Below are 21,685 nucleotides of genomic sequence, written 5' to 3'. Positions count from 1 at the left end.
TGTTCATGAATTAATTATATTAATGGATCATAACATGTGAAATGAGGTCTAGAAAATGTAAATAAAAGATAGAATGTGAAGTAAAGTTAACTTTTTAATTTAAATTTGTATTAAAAATTGAAGTGCATAACTGAATTGAAATAATTTTTTTAAGTGAACATGTAATTTAAAATAAATACACTAATAAATAAATAATTATGCATTTAAATTATAATTATGTGCCCAAAAGTCAAATAAAAGGAAACAGAGAGCATAGACTGTATAGTATATGTATAAAACTTGCTCTCCAAGACACCGAAAAGTTAGAAATTTGATACTACTAAAAAAATCTCGTAACAAAAGGAATAAATAAATAAATTGATAATTAAAAAGAAAACACAATTCCAAAAAATAGACGCCAATAAAAGGAGAAAAGGAAACACATCACACATTCATCATCAAGATAATAATATAAATACACACAAAAAGCCACCATTATATCGAACAGCTCCATCCCTAATAAAATATACACACACAACTCAATCTATACATACAAAAATGGCGATGGCGAGTATTGCTCGAAGAAAAGCGACGCTTCTCTCCGGCAAGACTTCCGACGTCTTCCGTTACTCTCTTTCACTCACCTCTTTTTCCAGAACCTTCTCTTCCGGATCTGACGAAAACGACGTCGTCGTCATCGGCGGCGGTCCTGGCGGTTATGTCGCCGCGATTAAGGCTGCGCAGTTAGGGTTTAAAACGACGTGTATTGAGAAACGCGGCACTCTCGGCGGTACTTGTCTTAATGTTGGATGTATTCCTTCTAAGGTAGCTTTGAATTTCAGTTTTGCGTGTTAGATCTCGTTTTTAGCTTGATTTATGCTTTTTTGATGTGTTGAATTTGTTTTTGTTGCGAGTGTGTGTGAATTGATGTTTTGAGTGTCGAATATGCGAAGAATTTAGGTAGTTTGGATGAGTTTTGTGTGTTTTAGTGATTTTGTTATGGAGAATTAGGTGATTTGTAACTGTACTGAATTTTGTGTTATACAAGAAACATGATGTGTTATCTGTATGTATGTTTTGGTGATTTAGTTTCGTAGATTTTACGTGGTACTGAATTTTATTTTACGTGGTACTGAATTTTGTTCTATTAAAGAAAAATGACGTGTTAGATGTATTTATCTGCTGGTGATTTAGTTTTGTAAATTTTACACAGTACTGAATTTTGTTTGGGTGTGTTTTAGTGATTTTATTTTGGAGAATGAGGTGATTAATTTTGTTTTATTTGAACAAATTGATGTGTTATTTGTATGTATGTGTTGGTGATTTAGTAGCGTAAATATTACGTGGTACTGAATTTGGTTGTATTCAGGCAAAGTGTTATGTTTATATGTTATATATCTACATTTATTTAAATTTTAGGTAGTTATATGTGGTATCGACAAAATAACACACTTCGTATTTTGTGAATTTTTATTTGTATGCATGTTTTTGTGAATATTAGGGGTGATGGGACTATATTTTATCATATTCGATCAAAATTAATGATGTGTTGTTTTTATGTTACGTGTATTTTATTGGTGTATCTAGATTTCTATGTTTATCCATAAAATTCTCGCATTTTGTGCTGTTCTTTTGCGGTTCAGGGTAGCTTTGGGGACTTTTTTAAAAACAATAAATAAATATCGTAACTGCTTTTGCTTTATTGTAATTTGCTGTCCATTCTGCTAACTCTTAGGATTAGCTTCGGTTTAAGTGAGTTTAATAGTTCCTGTATTCAATGATTTGGATCTACTTATTTCAACCATAAGTAGGAAAAATATTCTTAGGAAATGATCGAATCGGGTGGCTATCTTAATTTCATAAGGGAAGCAATTGAATTGGCTTTTGATCTAGCAGTTTTGTATGTTTAATTTATTACTAGTGTTGCTGATTCTTATTGCATTCTGATATTTTGTTTGTTATGGATATATTAACTGTGTGTTCATAAGTTTGGAGTATAAAATTTTGTGAAGACTGTAGGAAATTTAGATAGTACTTGTATATGTAAATTGGCACTGAATCTTCTCACATTTTAACAAAAAAATGTTTTATTTGTTTCAAGTTCAGCTAGAGTGGTATTGGTGCTTGTATTGGTAGTTTATTATTATTATCAGAAAGTCAGATTATGTAAACCGTTACTGAATCATGTTACATTAAGAGATGTTATGTAATATATATTCTAAATGCAGCTGACTGTGTAAATGATATATATCCAATTTGGTTTTTGAAAATCCCTTTTCACTTAAATGTTTTATTTCTGCACTTTAGTTCCCTTTATAATTTTTTAGTACTTCAATAAAAAGCATTAATATCATAGTTGCAGTAGGTACTTCCAATATTAGATTAATTAGGCCAGATTAGTAGTTAAAGCTTTGTATAGGTCAGAAAATTAGCATTTATAATTCAAACTCTCAGGCGACCTGATGACATGCTTTTTGTCTTGGATAACTAATACACTGTCTATGTCACTTACTGTTTTAAAAAGGCATGGCCTTCTACGTCACTTAAACACCACATGAAAGTTGAGATATTGTATATTAGAGGTTTGTTGGCTAAATATGGCTGGAATTTTGGCCATCGTCAGCTAAGCAGGAACCTGTTCAAGGAGTTCGAGACTTGTCTATTTCTCTCCAATTTGACTAAAAATCTAATTTATGTTCTGGAATGGAAAAATTTCCCATTTTGGTTTTGCTAAGTTACATTCTTATCGTTTTGTTTTTGAAAGGCAGATTTCTCATTGCTCATATGTTTCAACTCCATTTAGGCCCTTCTTCATTCCTCACATATGTATCACGAAGCCAAGCATTCATTTGCCAATCATGGCGTAAAGTTCCCCTCTGTGGAGGTCGATCTGCCTGCAATGATGGCCCAAAAAGATAAATCCGTGGCTGGCCTAACAAAAGGTATCGAGGGTCTTTTTAAGAAAAATAAGGTGAACTATGTGAAAGGTTATGGCAAGTTCATATCCCCCTCTGAGATCTCTGTAGACACTATTGAAGGTGGAAATACTGTAGTAAAAGGAAAACATATAATTATTGCCACCGGATCTGATGTTAAAAGTTTACCTGGCGTCACAATTGATGAAAAAAGGATTGTGTCATCTACTGGAGCTTTAGCATTGCCAGAGATCCCTAAGAAACTCATAGTTATTGGTGCTGGCTATATTGGCCTTGAAATGGGATCTGTGTGGGCACGTCTTGGCTCCGAAGTTACTGTTGTTGAATATGCGCCAGAAATTGTCCCCTCAATGGATGGTGAAATCCGCAAGCAATTTAAACGTACACTCGAGAAGCAAAAGATGAAATTTAAACTCACAACTAAGGTAGTGTCAATTGACACATCCAGTAGTGGTGTGAAATTGACCCTTGAACCAGCAGCTGGTGGTGACCAGAGCATTCTTGAGGCCGATTATGTTCTTATTTCTGCTGGTAGAAGCCCATTCACTTCTGGACTTGGATTGGACAAAATTGGAGTTGAAACTGACAAGATGGGTAGAATTCCAGTTAATGAACGTTTTGCTACAAATGTTCCAGGGGTGTATGCTATTGGTGATGTTGTCCCCGGTCCAATGTTGGCTCACAAGGCCGAAGAGGATGGGGTTGCATGCGTTGAGTACCTTGCTGGGAAAGAAGGTCATGTGGACTATGATTTGGTACCTGGCGTAGTTTATACTCATCCTGAAGTGGCTTCTATTGGGAAGACTGAAGAGCAGGTCAAGGAAACAGGGGTTAAGTACCGTGTTGGAAAGTTCCCTTTAATGGCAAACAGCAGGGCAAAAGCAATTGATGATGCAGAGGGAGTGGTCAAGGTTATAGCTGAGACGGAGACGGACAAGATATTAGGCGTACACATCATGGCACCAAATGCCGGGGAGCTCATTCATGAAGCAGTGCTGGCAATGCAGTATGGGGCCTCAAGTGAGGATATTGCACGCACATGTCATGCACATCCAACAATGTCCGAGGCCTTGAAGGAGGCTGCGATGGCCACTTATGACAAGCCAATTCATATGTAAAAGATGTGGTAATTGGTCTACAATTGTTTTTTTTTCAGTAGCATCTCTCTTGCAAAGATCTCAAATAACTCAAAACAAGTTTGCTGATTTATAGTTCTGATTCCGACCTTCTATATAAAGGTTTCTGAACTGAAACTGTTTTTTCATACCAAATTTTTATTGTTCCCTTACATCTGCATATTAAAATGCTTAATAAGGAGTAGACAATTGCAGCCTATACTGCTCTATTAGTGCCAATCATTTCCTTTGAGCAATCATTAGGACACATTTGTTTTGTAAGTTATGTTAAATATTATTCTCTAGTTATGCATGCTCCTTGAAGCATCCCTTTATCAAGATGAAGTATAATACTTCACAAAAAAACTAAGTATTGCGGAGAATGTCTTATTATACAATAGGTACTTCCTTTTGATTTGTATTAAATGTGTGTGAGCATGTAACGTGGGATTGATTATTAAGCTATAGAATCAGAATAGAGTAGACTACAAAATCTTGGCTCCTCAATTACTATTACCAAAATCCAGTCATAAGTCCTCGTTACCGAATTGATCTTCGTTCTTGTTAATACCAGTCATTGATCTCGTAATTGATCTTCATTACCAGACGCAACATCTTTATTGTTACCTCCCGCTGATTTTTTTTTTCTTTTGAAACTGAAATTCATTTGATACAACTTGTAGAGCAATATTCAAGATCAGTATTATTTTTTTTTACTTTCACATACAAGTTTGTAAAAATACATATTAAAACAGACTGATAATTTTTGTATTAATTTCTCCCCAACAATAAAAACAAATTTAAATTATAAACCTTACGGTTCAAGCTTAAGCTTTTCTCCAAATGCAACTTTTAAGAAATTTATCTGTATTTCAATTACCCGCTTGAAATGTACCAACATAATCAACACGAATTGCAACCAGACATGCATAAAAAGCCTATCGGGTCTGGCTTGATCCGGACTTTTTAAAGCCCGTTTTTTTCAAAAGGACCGGGCCATGTTTTTTTAAAAATCCGGCTGGACTTTATCCGGGTTTTTTTATTTATATTTAAAAAAAATATTTTAATATTTTATAACTCGAATTATGAGTAGTTTAAATACCGGAGAAAATAATATCTTGATATATCAGATAGAGTAGTTTAGACACCGAAACAAATAATTATTTTTAATATAATATATAAATAATCATATATACTTTAATTGTTTCCAATATTATGATATATTATTTTAAAAATCATAAAAATTATTGTATATTTTCAAATTTTATATAAAAAATCGGTTTTTAATCGGGTTTTTCAAAAAGTCCGGGTTTTTATCCGGGTAGAACCGGACTTTTATTCGGGTTTTTTTCGATCCGGACTTTTATCCGGACTTTTTGCCTTTTTCTTCCCGAAGAAATTGTAGCCGCATATATCCTAGCATATATCCTAGTAAAATAAATAAATAAAAACAATCATATTAATTTCATAAGCGGTAAACTGGTAAAGCAGTATTTTACATTTAAAAGTTTCAAAAATTCTTACTTTTAAAATGGAAATTTTTCAACGAAATATAAATAAATACAATCAAAACCAAAGTTAAAGTTAATATGATTTAAAAATACCAAATATGAATTACATATGGTTTTGAGTGGAAAGCCGCAAATGCTTTATTTTGTTTTGATTGATATAATTTTCTTCAATAATCTTACTATATGGGGAAGGATTTCTACCCATTTGATTTATTTTGATTTGTTTTTTAGGTCTACATCATCTAAACTTGTAGATTTTTGGTTTTCATTTAATCGGAGCTTATTATTTTCTATAGATATATTATCTACATATTTTCCAAAAGAAATAACTAAATTGAAGCTCAAATATAAACATAAGAAACTGTAATTTTCTGTAAAAATCAAAACAAATTACATTTAATTTATTTTTTGTTAGCATAAATATAAAACAAACAGCATTTTCCTTAAGTTTTCAAAAAACATCAGAAAACAAGACATATCCTAAACAAAAAACTGGACCCACCACCTCTCCCAATCTATCCCTGTAAACTCATTCATCAAACTCAACTTCTTCATCAAAATCAAACACAACCCCAATTCTATCTCTATCCCCACACAAAAATGTCTGCACTAGCCCATCAAATTGGGTATGCTTTAAAATGCCCATCTCTCTCCTCAACCAATCTCTCCAGAAAGACAAATAATCTCTACAAGAAAAGCAGGCCTTACATTGTAAAAGCAGCAGTAACAGCCCCAGGTGTGAGTGTTCCAACACCACAAACAAAAGAGAGAGCTAAGCTTAAAGAAATGTTTGAAGATGCTTATGAGAGGTGTAGAACTAACCCCTTGGAAGGTGTTTCTTTTAATGTTCAAGATTTTCATCTTGCTATTCAGCAGTATGATTTTAATTCTGAGATTGGCACCAAGGTTGTTCCTCTTTTCTCGTTTTTTGTGTGTGTTTGTGTGTGTGTGTTGAGGTGATTGTGTGAATAATTGAGGTGGGGTTGGGGTAAAATTTAGAATTTAGATATAAAGTTTGGATTTTTATATGCTTGTCTTGTTAATGTGGGCAAAATTATATATGTATGATTTATGGTTGCTTTGTTTGAGTTGAATTTGAGAAGAATTGAGGTGGGGTTGGGGTAAAACCTAGAATTTAGATGTGAAGTTTAAATTTTTATGTGTCTGTCTTGTTAATGTGGGCACGATTATATATGTATAATTTATGTATGTTTTGATTGAGTTGAATTTGAGAAGAATTGCCAGGCGGCGTTGGGGCAAAACCGGAAAAACCTAAAAAATTGATTTGAATTGTGACTTTTATATGTTTGTTTTGGAAATGTTGGAAAAAGTAATTTTTTTGGAGTGTTGTTTTGCGATTTTTCCGGGGTAGTTGTAATTGACATTTTGATGAGGTAGTGATTGATAGGTTAGAAGTTTGATGGGTGATGTTTTAAGGTTATTGTGGGGGGTTTTGGATTAATTTGGGTAGAGGTTTTGATAAGGACTCGTTGAATGTGTTTTATGAGGAGATTGAAGTAGTCATGATATTAATGCAGAGAAATGGTTAGATTGCGACGAGCTTATACTTGTGGAAATCTGGATTTTGATTATTAAGAGTTGGACAACTTAATACATAAAAGCAACCACATTTGTTTTTATTCGAAATATATGTTGTGCTTTTTGTTTTTCACTAGTTAATGATAGAAAGGATAACTAGAAGTCCATGTGGTCGGAAGAAGTGGAATGATATTTGCACCGTATACAAATTATGAAATATTTTTTTATTTCATTCTTTCCTCCATTCCTTTCCACACTTGATAAAGCTCAGTTTTACGAATTTACGAGTGAATGATTCTTCATTAATTACTCGTAGTCATATCCTAAAGATATTGAATTAAGATCTCTCATTTTATTCACTCTTTCCTTTTGCATTCTCCTTAAGTCTTTAACTTTTCTCTAATTTTTCATTACATTCCAATCCCTTCAAGAAATAGTAGGATTATCTATATTAGAAATTTTATCTGCCCTGATGTTTAGCAAGAAAAATAAAACAACTTGAAGGACTAAAATATCATTCTATATCTTTTTGGTAGTGTACATACTACATAGTTATTTCGGTAAAGAGAGAGGGAATGTGGTTTCAAACTGATGACCACCTAATGAGGGGGAAGGGAGTGGGTGATGACCCTTTGCCAATAGGCTATCTCTGATTCCATATTTACCCTTGAGGACCTAATTCCATTAGAAAAGTAATATAAGCAGAATGTGATTCATAATGTATTTTTGTGGGAATCGTGTCAGTATCCACTACCATAAAAAAGTTCTCCTTTTATAGAGATTCCAAATTTGAATTGGAAATTTTTTGGTAGAACACGGGAGGTATTACCGTATTAGCTTACAGGTAAGAGTTTCATACGTTAAGTTGGATTGCATTTATACAAAATATATAAATAAAATTATTTAGATTGCATTAGACGTGATAAGAACATTTGCTTTAATGTGTAAAAACAAGCTTGATTATGTTTGCATGTCTGTGTTTAGGTCATCGGAACAGTATTCAATACAGATGCTAATGGAGCTCTAGTAGACATAACTGCCAAATCTTCAGCATACTTGCCTGTTCGGGAAGTTTGCATCTACGATATAAAGCATGTGAAAGAGGCAGGAATAGTTCCTGGTTTGCGTGAGGAGTTTGTAATTATTGGTGAAAATTCAAACGATGATAGTCTGATCTTGAGCTTACGCTCTGCCCAATATGACCTTGCTTGGGAAAGATGTAGACAGCTTCAGGCTGAAGATGTTGTCGTCAAGGGTAAGGTGGGAATTTCTGATGCCAGACATCTGTGGTTTTATTCTAATAAATTTTTTAATTAAGCGATTATGATATCTCGTTGAATTAAGTCAATCAGATGCAAACAATAATTTCTGATGCAATACTTAATGTTCATGCGTTCATTAGTGATATTCTGTAAAAACATTAGATTCTGCTGCACTAATTAATGTTTATGCTTCCGTTTATCAGATTGTGTAATCACCGGTAACAGATAGTAAGAATGTTTTGCTTAGTATGATATGCTTGCTGATGAATTTGTGTAGCAATTTGCATTGTGTTTTGTCCTTAAGTAAGGTCCTTCGAATCGCAAGTTTGTCTTTCTGTAATATGATCATTTTCCGTGGTTATGTAGGTTGTTGGTGCTAATAAAGGCGGAGTCGTTGCATTGGTTGAAGGCCTTCGCGGATTTGTTCCCTTCTCACAAATATCAACAGTATATACTTAAAACTGACATTTGACTTTCAATAGCATGTCATATTCTATTGAAGTCATTATTTAATGCACATGCTGTTTTTCTGTATGTCTATACTGCATGCCCTTTCTACTATTCTTATGTTTATTTCAGTGGGTCCATGTCATGATAATCGTAGGAAGAAGGGGACCTTTAAAAAGTATTATTTACATTTATAACTTTCTAAAACCAACTACTAACCCTTGTTTTGTTGCGCGAGCCCCTAAAATGTTGCATATGTGAAAATGTATATATAGATTAAACTTCAAATTTTATTACTCATTAGTAATCAACTACTCATCTACTCATCAGAAATCACCGGCAGAAGAGCTTATTGAAAAGGAAATTCCACTAAAGTTTGTTGAGGTAGATGAGGAACAATCTAGGCTGGTTCTTAGTAACCGGAAGGCCATGGCGGACAGCCAGGCTCAGCTTGGAATTGGATCAGTCGTCATTGGAACTGTACAGAGCTTGAAACCATACGGTGCCTTCATAGATATTGGTGGTATCAATGGACTTCTTCATGTTAGTCAGATCAGTCATGATCGTGTCTCGGACATTGCAACAGTCCTTCAGCCTGGCGACACTCTCAAGGTGAGTAATTAGCAGCATATATTTCAAATGGTGCTAGACAGCGACCAATTTCCACAACTTTCTGAGGTTGACATCACTTTTCCTATCTGTAGGTCATGATACTGAGTCATGATCGTGAAAGAGGTCGAGTCAGTCTTTCTACTAAAAAGTTGGAACCTACTCCTGGAGACATGATTCGCAATCCCAAGCTAGTTTTTGAGAAGGTAATTATTTCGGATGCATGATAATGGTTTTTTTATGTACATATTGTTAAGTTGATAGATGAAGGGCTTATCTCTCATCTTCCAAGGCATTGACAAGGAGGGGCTAACCCAGGATAATGCCCTTGTTGACCTTGAAAACAGTCAATTTTTTTTGAGTGCCAATATATCTTGAAAAATCAGTATATCATTTCTGTTATGCCCCCCACTGACCTTGTAAGATCTGTGAATATTTATATTAGTATATATTTAAATGACAGATCTGCTTAAGTTAAGTTCCAACTTCCGTTATTGATAAAAAATAACTTGCTTATAAATCCCATCTTTGTAATAATATCTTTTGTATCCACCTATTAACATTTTTATAAATGATTTTTTAAAATATAAGTATCTGGACTACCGTTTCTAAATGATGCAGGGATGTTATATTATGACCTTCTTACCTCATCATTTTATTAGTATACATCTTGTATGTTCTGCTTCATCAACTTGACGATTGTCTGAGGTGCTCCTTTCTCTTTATATAGGCAGAGGAGATGGCACAGACATTCAGGCAGAGAATTGCGCAAGCTGAAGCCATGGCTCGTGCTGACATGCTAAGATTCCAGCCTGAGGTACTTATCAATGTATTTAGTTGGCCTTTGCATCGATATTACTCTAAATGCATGGATAAGAGCTAAGATGGCGAGATATTCTCATCTTACAAAGGTTTAAATTTGTCTGAATGCTCAAATTTGTGATCTGTCTGCCTTTTACCTTCTTTATTGCTGCATTTTCATAATAGCACCAGGCAATTGGTGGGGGATAGGGGATTTAAAAGCCAAAATCTGGTTAGTAATTACTAAAAGACTTTTAATTTGACTCATGCAAACATAAAATGCTATGAAAGGTTTGACATATTTATTTACCCCTCTCCCAGTGATGGGTATTTATAACAGCGATAAATATATTAGCATTTGTCATTTATATGTCCATATATATATATCATATGTTGCATATGATATTGCTGGTCATCCTATATATATATATATACACGCACACACACATACACACACACACACATATGATAAAGTACTCGAAGTTGTAATCCTTGCCTCGAAAAGTGAGTCATGCAGGACAATAGCGGAAAGCACAGATAAGCAAACCACTTGAGCGAGACCCGAAGCGTAAAACCCCAAATTGATACTAAAACTATATTCACATGTTGATAGTTTGTATAATCCAAATTCCAAGCGCGAAAACCAATTTCACCAATAAGCTGTCAGTTACAAGTATAAACATATTATACTTATTATACTTATTATTACATGTTGATAGTTTTGTTGGTTAAACTTGTTATGTTTTTGTTATCTTCAATATACAAATTTTTTATTAAAAACTCCTTGTGTCGACCAGCATACCTTATTCTTTAGCTTAATTGATTTCTATAAATACACATTCTAATAATAAACCCCTCTAATATAACTGATTTCTATCAGTGAGGCAGAGTTTGAACTTTTTTTTTTTAATATTTTTACTTTATATACAGGATTAGACTTTCAAAGATAGAATTGCTACATTTTCTAGAAAAATGTATCACTAATTCAGAAACTGAGTCTATATATATGTATCCAACCTTTTATATCGGAAGGATGCATACCTTATCTGGCATCTCGGCTTATATGGGATGGTCCCATAAGAGCTAAACTCTACTTTCTATGTGCATTATTTAATCACCTGGCAATCTTGTTGAATCTAATATGTGTTTTTCCTACCTTTGCAGAGTACTCTTACTCTTACCCCGGACGGGATCCTAGGTCCACTCTCTTCAGACTTGCCTGCAATGGGTTTGAATTTGAATGATATTCCCTTAGCTGAAGATTGAAGGTCATTTAACTAGATCAAATAACCTCCTAAGAGTATGTATCCATTGTTTTGTATTGGTAGTTATATAGCTAGCAATATATAATATCAACAGTCTTGTAGCGGTCTCCTCATCATCATGTCCCTCGCCTTGGTATTTTTTCTATTGCAATCGGCTTTATGTAAATTATACATTCATAGTTTAACAATTAGAGGCAAGTTAAGCATGAACAAACACTAGAAAGACTCGATTGCATCTACTCCTTAAACTATCTACTCATTACTAATCAGCATCGGTAGACATCTATTCGATTGAAGTTCGTATACAATATAAACTATATAAACTGGAATCTAAAAATTATGGTTTTGAAATTGAATCTATTTAACTTGGCTACTGATTAAAAAAAATTGAAAAACTATATTTGACTTTCAATATATAATTTGAATTTTCTGGCTGACTCTTGAAAATGCAATTTTGACTTAACTTCAGAATATATCTGCAATACGGATGTTTTATTTTTAAAAAGACAACAAAACTTTAAACTACCGAGGGCGAAATGTTAACATATCCAGCAGTTAACACACAAATCCAATGGAAGATACTGCATCCTCCTCAACAAACAAAGGCCCCAATTTAAAGTCGCGGTTTATGTCGATCGTTCCATGGAGTTTCTGTCCCCAAAAGTTCCAATGGAACAGATATTTCAGGTCATCGACCACCTCCGGGGTAGTACAAAAGGGGAAACTGGTACCTTCCGGTTCAAATCCAAACCCTCTGGGATTTCTTCTTGCCCTCACAACCTTTGCTGCACAATCAAAGACTAGAATCCCATAACCCATGGAATGTTTCATCGGCATTCACAGCTGCATTCTCCATATATATCATCATGCAGTGTCAACCACGGCAGCACCTTAAACTCATTAATCGTACCCTTGCTTTCCAGTTAACATTCATGGAGTTTAACTATAATGCATGTCGAGATGATACTCAGAAAAGACTAAGATTGTCTTGCCTCCAATGTTGGAGAATGGAACCTCCTCAAGGGCCGCATCGGACCCAGAATCTTGAACAAGGACTGCTCCAGGACCAAATAATGCCTCAAACTTCAGGTTCTTTACTTTTTCAAACTGCAGCTTGTAAGCTTCATTGCAGGTGAAAGGGTATGCATTAATGCCAATTTCCATCAATACTCTAGCACCACCAAATGGCTCAAAGATTTTACCACGATGCCCGATTATTACAAGCTAAGGATCAGGGCCGTGTCGAGGGTGTGCGACTTCCTCGACGGACTAAAATTTGTAGTGACACATTTTGATGAATGCCTATATTATATATTTTATTTGCAAAAAAAAGTGTAATATCTTTTTAATGAAAAAAATGTACAAATAGCAGGCAAACTATAGTGAATTATTAGTAAATGTCAAATGATTATAAATAATTATTTTGAGCTAAAGTAAAAATGTTATATTAATTTTAATAATTTAAGTAAGTTATTAAATTTTAGAAAAAAAATTAGTAAGCAAAGTATTTAAAAAGAATATTAATTATTTTGATAACTAGTTTAGACTACTACTAGTCTTAACAATAAAATATTATGAATATTAATTTTTCTTTTGACAAATTGTGCAATATATTAGTTTTTAATAATTCAATTTCTAGGTTATCAATTTATTTTAAATTATATTTATATTTAGCATTTATATATTCAATGAAAAAAGTTATTCAAGAACTTATTAATTAATATTTATATATAAATTTAAATAAGTTTACATGTAAATTAGTTTCTATGTGAATATTTTTTTTGTTTATAATAATTTGTTAGGCCCTTAATCAACTTTAGAGAGGGGGATGAATACAGTTAATACAATCAAGTTGACAAAACTTCAACATAATCAACAGTTTTTATATTAACTGATAAAAACTTATTACAAATGTACTCTCTCGAAAGGATGAACAAAGATGTAACAATGTCGCAATGCATATAGCATGAACCTAATATGTGCTTTATATAGAGCACAACTACACAATGTATAAGGAATCCTATTCTATCAACAACAAGAAAACCTATACAATTGCTTCTGAGATAAAATCCTTCACTGCCTTGAGTTCCTGTTTCCTTTTTCCTCTCGAAGATCAATTGATGTGACAAATACTGATTTCATCATCCGTTGACATCATCATCCGTCGATATCCTTATTCGTCGATTATCAACATCCGTCGATGTCCTTATCCGTCGATATCAACATCCGTCGATGTCATCAACATCCGTTGATGTAAGTTCTGATATAAACTTCTGATAATTTTTGCTTGATATCATCAACTGCTCCTAATAATCTACCCCAACTTGTTCATTATAGAAATATGAACAAGTTCCAATTGATGATGTCAAAATTATCTAAATGCAGGAATCAAGTGTGCATATTCAATCTTGCTTCAGTGTATATCATACTTTACTCTTCATCCTGAATTGCTTCTTTAATGTTGTGCAAGACATGCCTGTACTTTAACAAGACTAAGATAATTTGTCAACCCTAAGTAAATTGTATTATTATCTTAATTTGTATATTGTACTTGTAACATTTTAAAGTCTGTAAAAATGCAAAGGAGCAGACTGAAGTCTTTTTCTTTAAACGGTATCAAGCCTAAGGATTCTATCCAGAAGAAGATCAAGATGATCATGCCTCAGAAGAATTTTGAAGAAGCTTGGAGTTGAATAAATCTGTTTGAATAAAAATACTCTAAGTCAAGATCTCTACAAGTCACATATTTAGTGTTATAGAGAAGTCATTCGAGAACTCCAAATGACTTATCGAGAAGTCAGGAAAGGTTATAGAGAACTCAGAGATATCGACAAGCCAAATTGAAGACATGAAGATTAGAGATATCGACAAGTCATTTCTTCACTAGAGAACTCAGAGTTATCGACAAGTCTACATTCATTAGAGAACTCTGAGTTATCGATAAGTCAAAGTCCACTAGAGAACTCAGAGATATCGATAAGTCAAAATTCACTAGAGAACTCTAAGTTGTCGACAAGTCAAAATGAAGACATGAAGCTGAGAGGTCTCGATAAGCCAAAGTCTCATTCGAGAACTCAGAGACCTCTATAAGTCAAAATTACTATGAAGTATTAGAGATCTCGATAAGCCAATATACTTATCGAGATGTCAAGTTCTCTATAGACCAAATGGAGATCTCGAGGTAAAATCTCAAAGTACAAAATTGTAGATCAGTCCAATATCCAAGATTAACAATCAATAAACAATCCAAATAGCTGGATTGACAAGTCTACAAACAGCAGCTTGAATGATGTGCAACATCAATGGTGAAGATTAATTGACAAAGGAAGATCAAGATAATCACAGAATACTAAAGATATACTAAGACAAAAATAGAAGATAAACTTTTCTATAAATGGAAATGGCAAGTGACTGTTTACAAAAGCTAATAACATGTCTTATTGTATATTGTGTAAAGCAGCAGTTAACTGAATTATAAAGTTAATACTGGTCCTTTAGTTAGTAGTAATAATTCAGATAGAAAATCTTGTAACACTCTCAAGAAGAAGCTAAACTCTTTATCAACAAAGAGCCTAGAAATTTTGTAGCAAAACATTCTTAATTTTAATATAAAATTAAGTGAGTTTTGAAAATCTGTGTTCTCTATTTTTGCAAGTTTAATTTCTGCATGAACACACTTTTACTACAAGATTTAATTTACTTTGTTCAACCATAAAAGATTCAAGAAAAGCTCAAAAACAGTAAAACACATTTACCCCCTATGTGTGTTATTCATTTCCTAACAATTGGTATCAGAGACAAATCTGAAAGTAAACAGATTCAAGATCTTGGAAGAATGAATACACAGAAAATCAGTAGCATCAAAATTCCTACCTTTGACAAAGCTAACTATACTCTTTGGAAAAATATTGCTGTTTGTCAGGATGGCCAATCCACTCTATATTCAGATTCTCAAAAATGGGCCTTTCACTCTTATGGTTAGAGTTGAAGAATCAACAGATGGTGATATGGTTATTACAGCTCATTATGCTACAAAAGACCCTTTGTAGTATACTGATCCTGAAAAGGATAAAGTTTCCCTGGATAGTGGCTTGCAATTGATATTGACTGAGTCACTTGACAATGTGATGTACAACAACATTGTCAATTGTGACATTGCCAAGAAAATATGGGAAAAGATTGAAATACTCTGTGAGGGAACTGAGGAAGTTAGATCAAATCAGAGAAGGATACTGATTTCACAGTATGAGGGTTTCATGGCCAAGCCAAAAGAAAGTATAACTGATGTATTTAAAAGATTCAATAAGCTGATAAATGACTTGCAGCTCCCTGACAAATACTATGAAGCTGAAGAGGTGAACTTGAAGTTCTTGCTTAATCTCCCTGATCATTTGGAACAGAAAATCTCAGCTATCAGGGAATAGAGAGACTTGAGTAGAATAATACTGGAAGTTATATATGGAATTCTCAAAACATATGAACTAGAAATGATTCAAAGGAAATCATTGAGATCTGATCAAGGACATGTTGTAGATGGCTCAAGTGCTTTAATTGTCAATGAAAGCCAAACATCAAATGATGAGCCAGGATCTCAAACTCCAGTTGCCTCAACAAGTGAGCAAAGAACAAATGATTTACAAGAATAAGTCATTCTGGAATTGGAAGAAGATGAGTTCTACACTCTTGATGAACTGGATGAGCTAGATCAGTCAATGGCCTATTTGGATAGAAAATTCTCTAACATTAGAGTAAAGAAGCCTAGATACTTTAAGGGTAAATGACAGTCTTTTAACAAAGACAGCAGCTGGAAAGGAAAAGGGAAGTACACTTCTGACATCAAGAATGGTTACAAAACTGGATCTGTTGACAGATCTAAGATAAGGTGCTTCAACTTTGATGAACTAGGCCATTTTGCTACAGAATGCAGGAAATCCAAGAAAGCAAAGAAATACAAAGCTTATCTTGAACTGGAAGCAAAGTATGAAGCTCTTCTGAAGAAACAGCAAAACAAAGCTTATACCGCTGAGGGTAAAAGTTGGGATGATTCTGATAATGATGAAGATGAAAAATTTAGAAATTATGCACTCATGGCCTTGGAGCAAGGAGAGTCATCCTAATCTAAATCACTAGTACCAACTCTTACCACCATTGATTTAAATGTGAGTCAATATAAGGAAACTATAGAGAAGATGAGCATAAAAATGTTTCACATTCACACAAGCATTGTTGCTGTTAATGAAGAAGTGAGCAGACTGACAAAGATAAATGAGAAGCTTGAAAGTGAGAAGCAAGAAACTGAATTGTTGTTGGTGGAGCTTGAAGCTGTAAAATAAGAGAATGCTTATCTCAAGAAAAAGCTCAACTGTGCAAATGAAATTAAAGCAGTGCTAAAGGAGAAGCTGGAAAAGAATGAGGTAAAGTTGAAGTCTTTCAGAAATGCATCTGAGTTAGTTGAACAATACCATGAGAAAAATAAACCATGTGAAAATATTGCTATTGGTCTTGACTATGATGCCTTGAACAGTAAGAAGAAAGAAATAGGTGACAAAGGAAAAGCAACAATTAATGAAAATGTTCCAGCTATGCTGAAAAAGATTGTATCACCTATGTTCAAAGCATGTGAAGTCAACTTTAGTATAGAAGAATTGATTATTAAGCAAGAAATTGCTGATGAAGACAAAGAGAAGAAAACTACAGAATCAACTTAGTCTTCCAATACTGAAGAGAAGCTCATGGACAAACAAAGTCCCAAGACACCTGTTAAAGAAACCAAAACTGAAGATGCAAGAAAGAAAAAGAAAATAGAAATATGAAAATAGGGATAAACAAAAGCAATAATTTTGCTTATGTTGCAGATGCTCCAAGAAATAAATATGAAAAATGTGGCTCTGTGAATCACCTAACTCACCTTTGTAAAAAGGCAGTTAGGAAGCCAATTGAAGGAGCCTGCAAATACAATGAAGCAAATGCAAATGATCCCTACTCCTTCTGTGATAAGTTTGATTGCATTCCTTGCAACTTAAAAGTGATGAAAAGTTATCACAAACTGAGAGTAGACCTCAAAGAAATGAAAATTGTGTCTACAATAGAAAGGGAAAATGCTCAACAGTAAATGAACTCTATTTTATCTAAAACTACTCATTCTACTTCTGCTAAATCAGTTAACAAGAAAAAAGTACCCAACACTGCTTGGGTTGCTAAACACACTTAAAACTCATTGTGTGCAGGGCAAAGTTAAGAAAGTCATCTGGATCATAGACAGTGGATGTTCCAGGCATATGATAGGTGATAAAGCCCTGCTATCACAGTTTGAGGCGAAAGCTGGCCCTTTGGTGACCTTTGGAGACAACAACAAAGGATTCACAATGAGATATGGTAAGATTGTTTCTGAAAATGTTGTCATTGATGATGTAGCATTGGTAGCTGGTCTTGATGTGAATTTTCTCAGTGTTAGCCAATTTGCAGACAAAGGCTTTGAAGTTTTATTCAACAAAGAAGAATGCACTTTTATCAACAAGAAAACTGGGAAAGTTGCTCTGAAAGGAGCAAGGAAAGGAAGCTTGTTTGTTGCATACTTAGACTCAACAAATAAGGATGGAATTTGTCGCTTCTACACTAAGGCATTAGAAGAACAAAGCAAGCTATGACATAAGAAATTGTCTTACTTGAATTTCAAGACAATTAACACCTTGGTCAAAAAGGCGTTAGTAAGAAATATGCCGAAACTGGAGTTTGCTCAAGTTGAAGTTTGTGAAGCTTGTCAGAAAGGAAAACTGAATAGATCAAGTCACAAGTCAAAAACTGGGGATTCTATAAGTGCACCATTGCAACTTATCCACATGGACTTGTTTGGGCCAATAAATGTCTTATCAATTTCAAGAAACAAATATACACTTGTGATGGTGGATGATTTCTCAAGATACACCTGGGTAGAGTTCATGCACTCTAAAGATGAAACTCCACAGATCATAATTGAGCAGATCAAGAAGATAGAAAAATAGGCCGAAGATCATAATTGTGTAAAAAGATTGAGAAGTGATAATGGAACATAATACAGAAATGCAACATTGAGTGAATTATGCAAAAGTAAAAGCATTGTTCAAGAATTCTCAACTGCTAGAACACCTCACAAAATGGAGTAGTTGAAAGAAAGAACATAACATTAGTTGAAGCTGCTAGAACAATGCTGCAAGATGCCAAATTGCCAAAAATTTTCAGGGAAGAGGCTGTTAATACTGCATCAGAACATATATCTCATTAACAAGGCACATGGAAAATCACCTTACTCAATTATGTCTAAAAGAAAGCCTACTGTAAAGCATCTTCATGTGTTTGGAAGCAAGTGTTATATTTTGAAAGACAACTTTGAATATGTAGGAAAATTTGACCCAAAAGTCTTTGAAGCAATTTTTCAGGGATATTCATTGGAAAGAACAGCATACAAAGTTTATGTGATAGATCAAAAGAAGATTATGGAAAGCACATATGTGACTTTTGATGATGACAAGTGTCCAGGCTTGGAATGCCTTGATTGAAGATGAAGCCCTTATATTTGAAAACCTCAACATTGATAATGATTGTGATGGGGAAGATGAGATTGATGCACAACAGAAGAAAAATGAAGAGTCCACTGAACAAGAAAATCATGGAAATGGAAGCTCATCTCAAATACCTAAATTTGACAGCACAAACTCAGGGGGAGAAAGAGAAGAAAGATCTAGCAGTCATACCAATAATGAAGAAAATGATGAAGGCACAAACCAACAAACTCATACAAGAAAGTGGGATAGAAGTCACACTAGAGAATCAATAATAGGTGATCATACTCTTGGTGTGAGGACTAGAAGTGCAACTGCTAATGAGTGCCTACATGCATGTTTTTTGTCTCAAGTAGAGCCTAAGAAAATTGATGAAGCTCTACTGGATCCTGATTGGATATCTACCATGCAGGAAGAGCTGAATCAGTTTGAAAGAAATAATGTTTGGAAATTGGTTCCGCACCAAAGAATAGAAGCATTATTGGAATAAAATGGGTGTTCAGGAATAAGATGGATGAAAATGGTATAGTTACCAGAAACAAAGCAAGGTTGGTTGCAAAAGGCTACTCACAAGAAGAAGGAATTGATTATGATTAAACTTTTGCTCCAGTTGCAAGACTTGAAGCAATAAGGATCTTTCTAGCATTTGTTGCACACTCAAATTTTAAAGTGTATCAAATGGATGTCAAGAGTGCCTTCCTAAATGGTGAACTAGAAGAAGAAGTTTATGTGCAACAACCACCTGGCTTTGAAGATCCAGAATTTCCAAATTTTGTGTACAAGTTACTTAAGGCTCTATATGGACTAAAACAGGAACCTAGAGCTTGGTATGACACACTGTCAGAATTCCTACTGAAGCATGGTTTTAATAGAGGTACCATAGACAAGACTCTCTTTTACAAGAAACATGGTGAGGATATGATCCTAGTTTAGATCTATGTGGATGATATCATCTTTGGTTCTACAAATGAGAAGCTTTGCCAAAGATTCTCTAAGCTTATGTAAAGTGAATATGAAATGAGTATGATGGGGGAACTGAGTTACTTTCTTGGACTTCAAGTCAGTCAAAGAAGTGATGTGATCTTCATCAGCCAAACTAAATATGTCAAAGATTTATTGAAAAAGTTTGGTATGGTTGATTGTTCACCTGCATCTACACCTATGTCTACTGCAACAAAGCTGGATGAAGATAAAAAGGGCAAGAGTGTAGATATTTCAAGCTATAGAGGGATGATTAGATCATTGCTTTACTTAATTACAAGTAGACCAAACATCATGTTTGCTACATGTCTATGTGCAAAATTTTAAGCCAATCCAAAAGAATCACATTTGATGGTTGTGAAGAGGATTTTCAGATATTTGAAGGGAACTCCAAACTTGGGATTATGGTATCCTAAGGGAACTGGTTTTGAAGTTGTTGGTTACACAGATGCAGATTTTGCTGGGTGCAGGGTTGCCAGAAAGAGTACTAGTGGAAGCTGTCAATTTCTTGGACAAAGACTTGTATCATGGTATAGCAAGAAACGACAATCTGTAACAACTTCTACAGCTGAGGTTGAATACATAGCTGCATGAAGTTTTTGTGCTCAAGTGCTTTGGATTAGAAATCAGCTAATGGATTATGGCCTAGTGTTACACAAAATTCCTATCATGTGTGACAATACTAGTGCTATATCTATAGTGGCTAATTCAATTAATCATTCTAGAACAAAGCACATTGATGTAAGGTACCATTTTATTAGAGAACATGCTGCAAATGGTACCATTGAGCTTATTTTTGTTCCAACAGAATAACAGTTAGCTGACATTTTTACTAAACCTTTGGATGGAGCAACTTTCACTAGACTTGTAGGTGAAATTGGAATGCTTAATTCTTCAACCTAAGGCAAGAACTCAGCTAATGTTTTGCAGCAGATCAATTTTTAATAAATCAATCTTTATTTGATTTAAATTGGAAATTAACTGAAATATGAATTATAAATATTTCAAAAATCTCTGCATATTTATTTTTCAAAATTCAAAATTCAACTTGGAATTTTTCAAATTCTAAGTAAATTGCTCAGTTGTTAATTTACATCCTTAATATGTAAAATTAACACAAGGCAGAACCATATTGATCAAAAGTATATAGAAAACTGAGTTCTCGATAAGTCTAATTGACTTCTCGACAAGTCATTTTAGGACTTCTCGAGTGAGTTCTCGACAAGTCAATTTACTGACTTCTCGAGTGATTTCTCGATAGGCTTAAGTATGACTTATCGATAAGTCCTTGTAGAGTTCTCTAGTAGTTTTATTTCACAGAGTTCTCTACAAGTACAATTTTTGACTTATCAATAACTCAGAACTGAAATAATTTAATTTGATAAATTATTTTGGTAAAATACTTTTGAAAAATTTATTCTAATTTTATTTTAAATTTACTCAAATAAAATTTGGAATTAATCAGTCCATTTTTGGACAAACTGGGTATTTATATGACATCTCGATAAGTCAATTTTTAGTTCTCTATAAGAGTAATTTAAAATGACTTCTCGATATGTTTTTCATTTCTAAAAATGACTTCTCGATAGACAAATTCCAAACGTCTATTTTTGAGTTCTCGACAAGTCATTTGCTTTTACTATAAATACCCAGACTTCTTGATACATATACATACTTACAATTTTCGAGATCTCAAGTGACC

The 21,685-nt window shown here is 33.9% G+C and overlaps 2 protein-coding genes across 2 annotated transcripts; both read left to right on the top strand.

The window, feature by feature from the left end:
* Positions 1 to 452: 452 nt before the first annotated feature.
* On the top strand, positions 453 to 4,250 carry LOC141678801 (dihydrolipoyl dehydrogenase, mitochondrial). Its single transcript, XM_074485195.1, has 2 exons — positions 453 to 804; positions 2,783 to 4,250. The coding sequence occupies exons 1-2, from the start codon at positions 538 to 540 to the stop codon at positions 4,031 to 4,033; spliced, it is 1,518 nt and encodes a 505-aa protein (XP_074341296.1). The 5' UTR covers positions 453 to 537; the 3' UTR covers positions 4,034 to 4,250.
* Positions 4,251 to 6,019: 1,769 nt separating this feature from the next.
* LOC141678411 (small ribosomal subunit protein bS1c-like) lies at positions 6,020 to 11,760 on the top strand. The gene is made up of 7 exons (XM_074484721.1): positions 6,020 to 6,447; positions 8,065 to 8,340; positions 8,709 to 8,789; positions 9,120 to 9,401; positions 9,494 to 9,604; positions 10,129 to 10,215; positions 11,364 to 11,760. Exons 1-7 carry the CDS (start codon positions 6,142 to 6,144, stop codon positions 11,463 to 11,465), a joined length of 1,245 nt encoding a protein of 414 aa, XP_074340822.1. The 5' UTR covers positions 6,020 to 6,141; the 3' UTR covers positions 11,466 to 11,760.
* The last annotated feature ends 9,925 nt before the right edge of the window (positions 11,761 to 21,685 follow it).

The sequence above is a fragment of the Apium graveolens genome, chromosome 8 (assembly GCF_009905375.1).
Source record: "Apium graveolens cultivar Ventura chromosome 8, ASM990537v1, whole genome shotgun sequence".
Classification (NCBI taxonomy): Eukaryota; Viridiplantae; Streptophyta; class Magnoliopsida; order Apiales; family Apiaceae; genus Apium; species Apium graveolens.
Note: the sequence above shows the minus strand (reverse complement) of the source record. Positions and strands in the feature narration are given on the sequence as shown.

Excerpts from the sequence above, each read along its gene's own strand:
- LOC141678801 (XM_074485195.1), top strand. The coding sequence starts at position 538 with ATGGCGATGGCGAGTATTGCTCGAAGAAAAGCGACGCTTCTCTCCGGC. Across the intron at positions 805-2,782 it reads TTGGATGTATTCCTTCTAAG|GCCCTTCTTCATTCCTCACA; the intron begins GTAGCTTTGAAT and ends AACTCCATTTAG.
- LOC141678411 (XM_074484721.1), top strand. The coding sequence starts at position 6,142 with ATGTCTGCACTAGCCCATCAAATTGGGTATGCTTTAAAATGCCCATCT. Across the intron at positions 8,341-8,708 it reads ATGTTGTCGTCAAGGGTAAG|GTTGTTGGTGCTAATAAAGG; the intron begins GTGGGAATTTCT and ends GTGGTTATGTAG. Across the intron at positions 8,790-9,119 it reads CCTTCTCACAAATATCAACA|AAATCACCGGCAGAAGAGCT; the intron begins GTATATACTTAA and ends TCTACTCATCAG.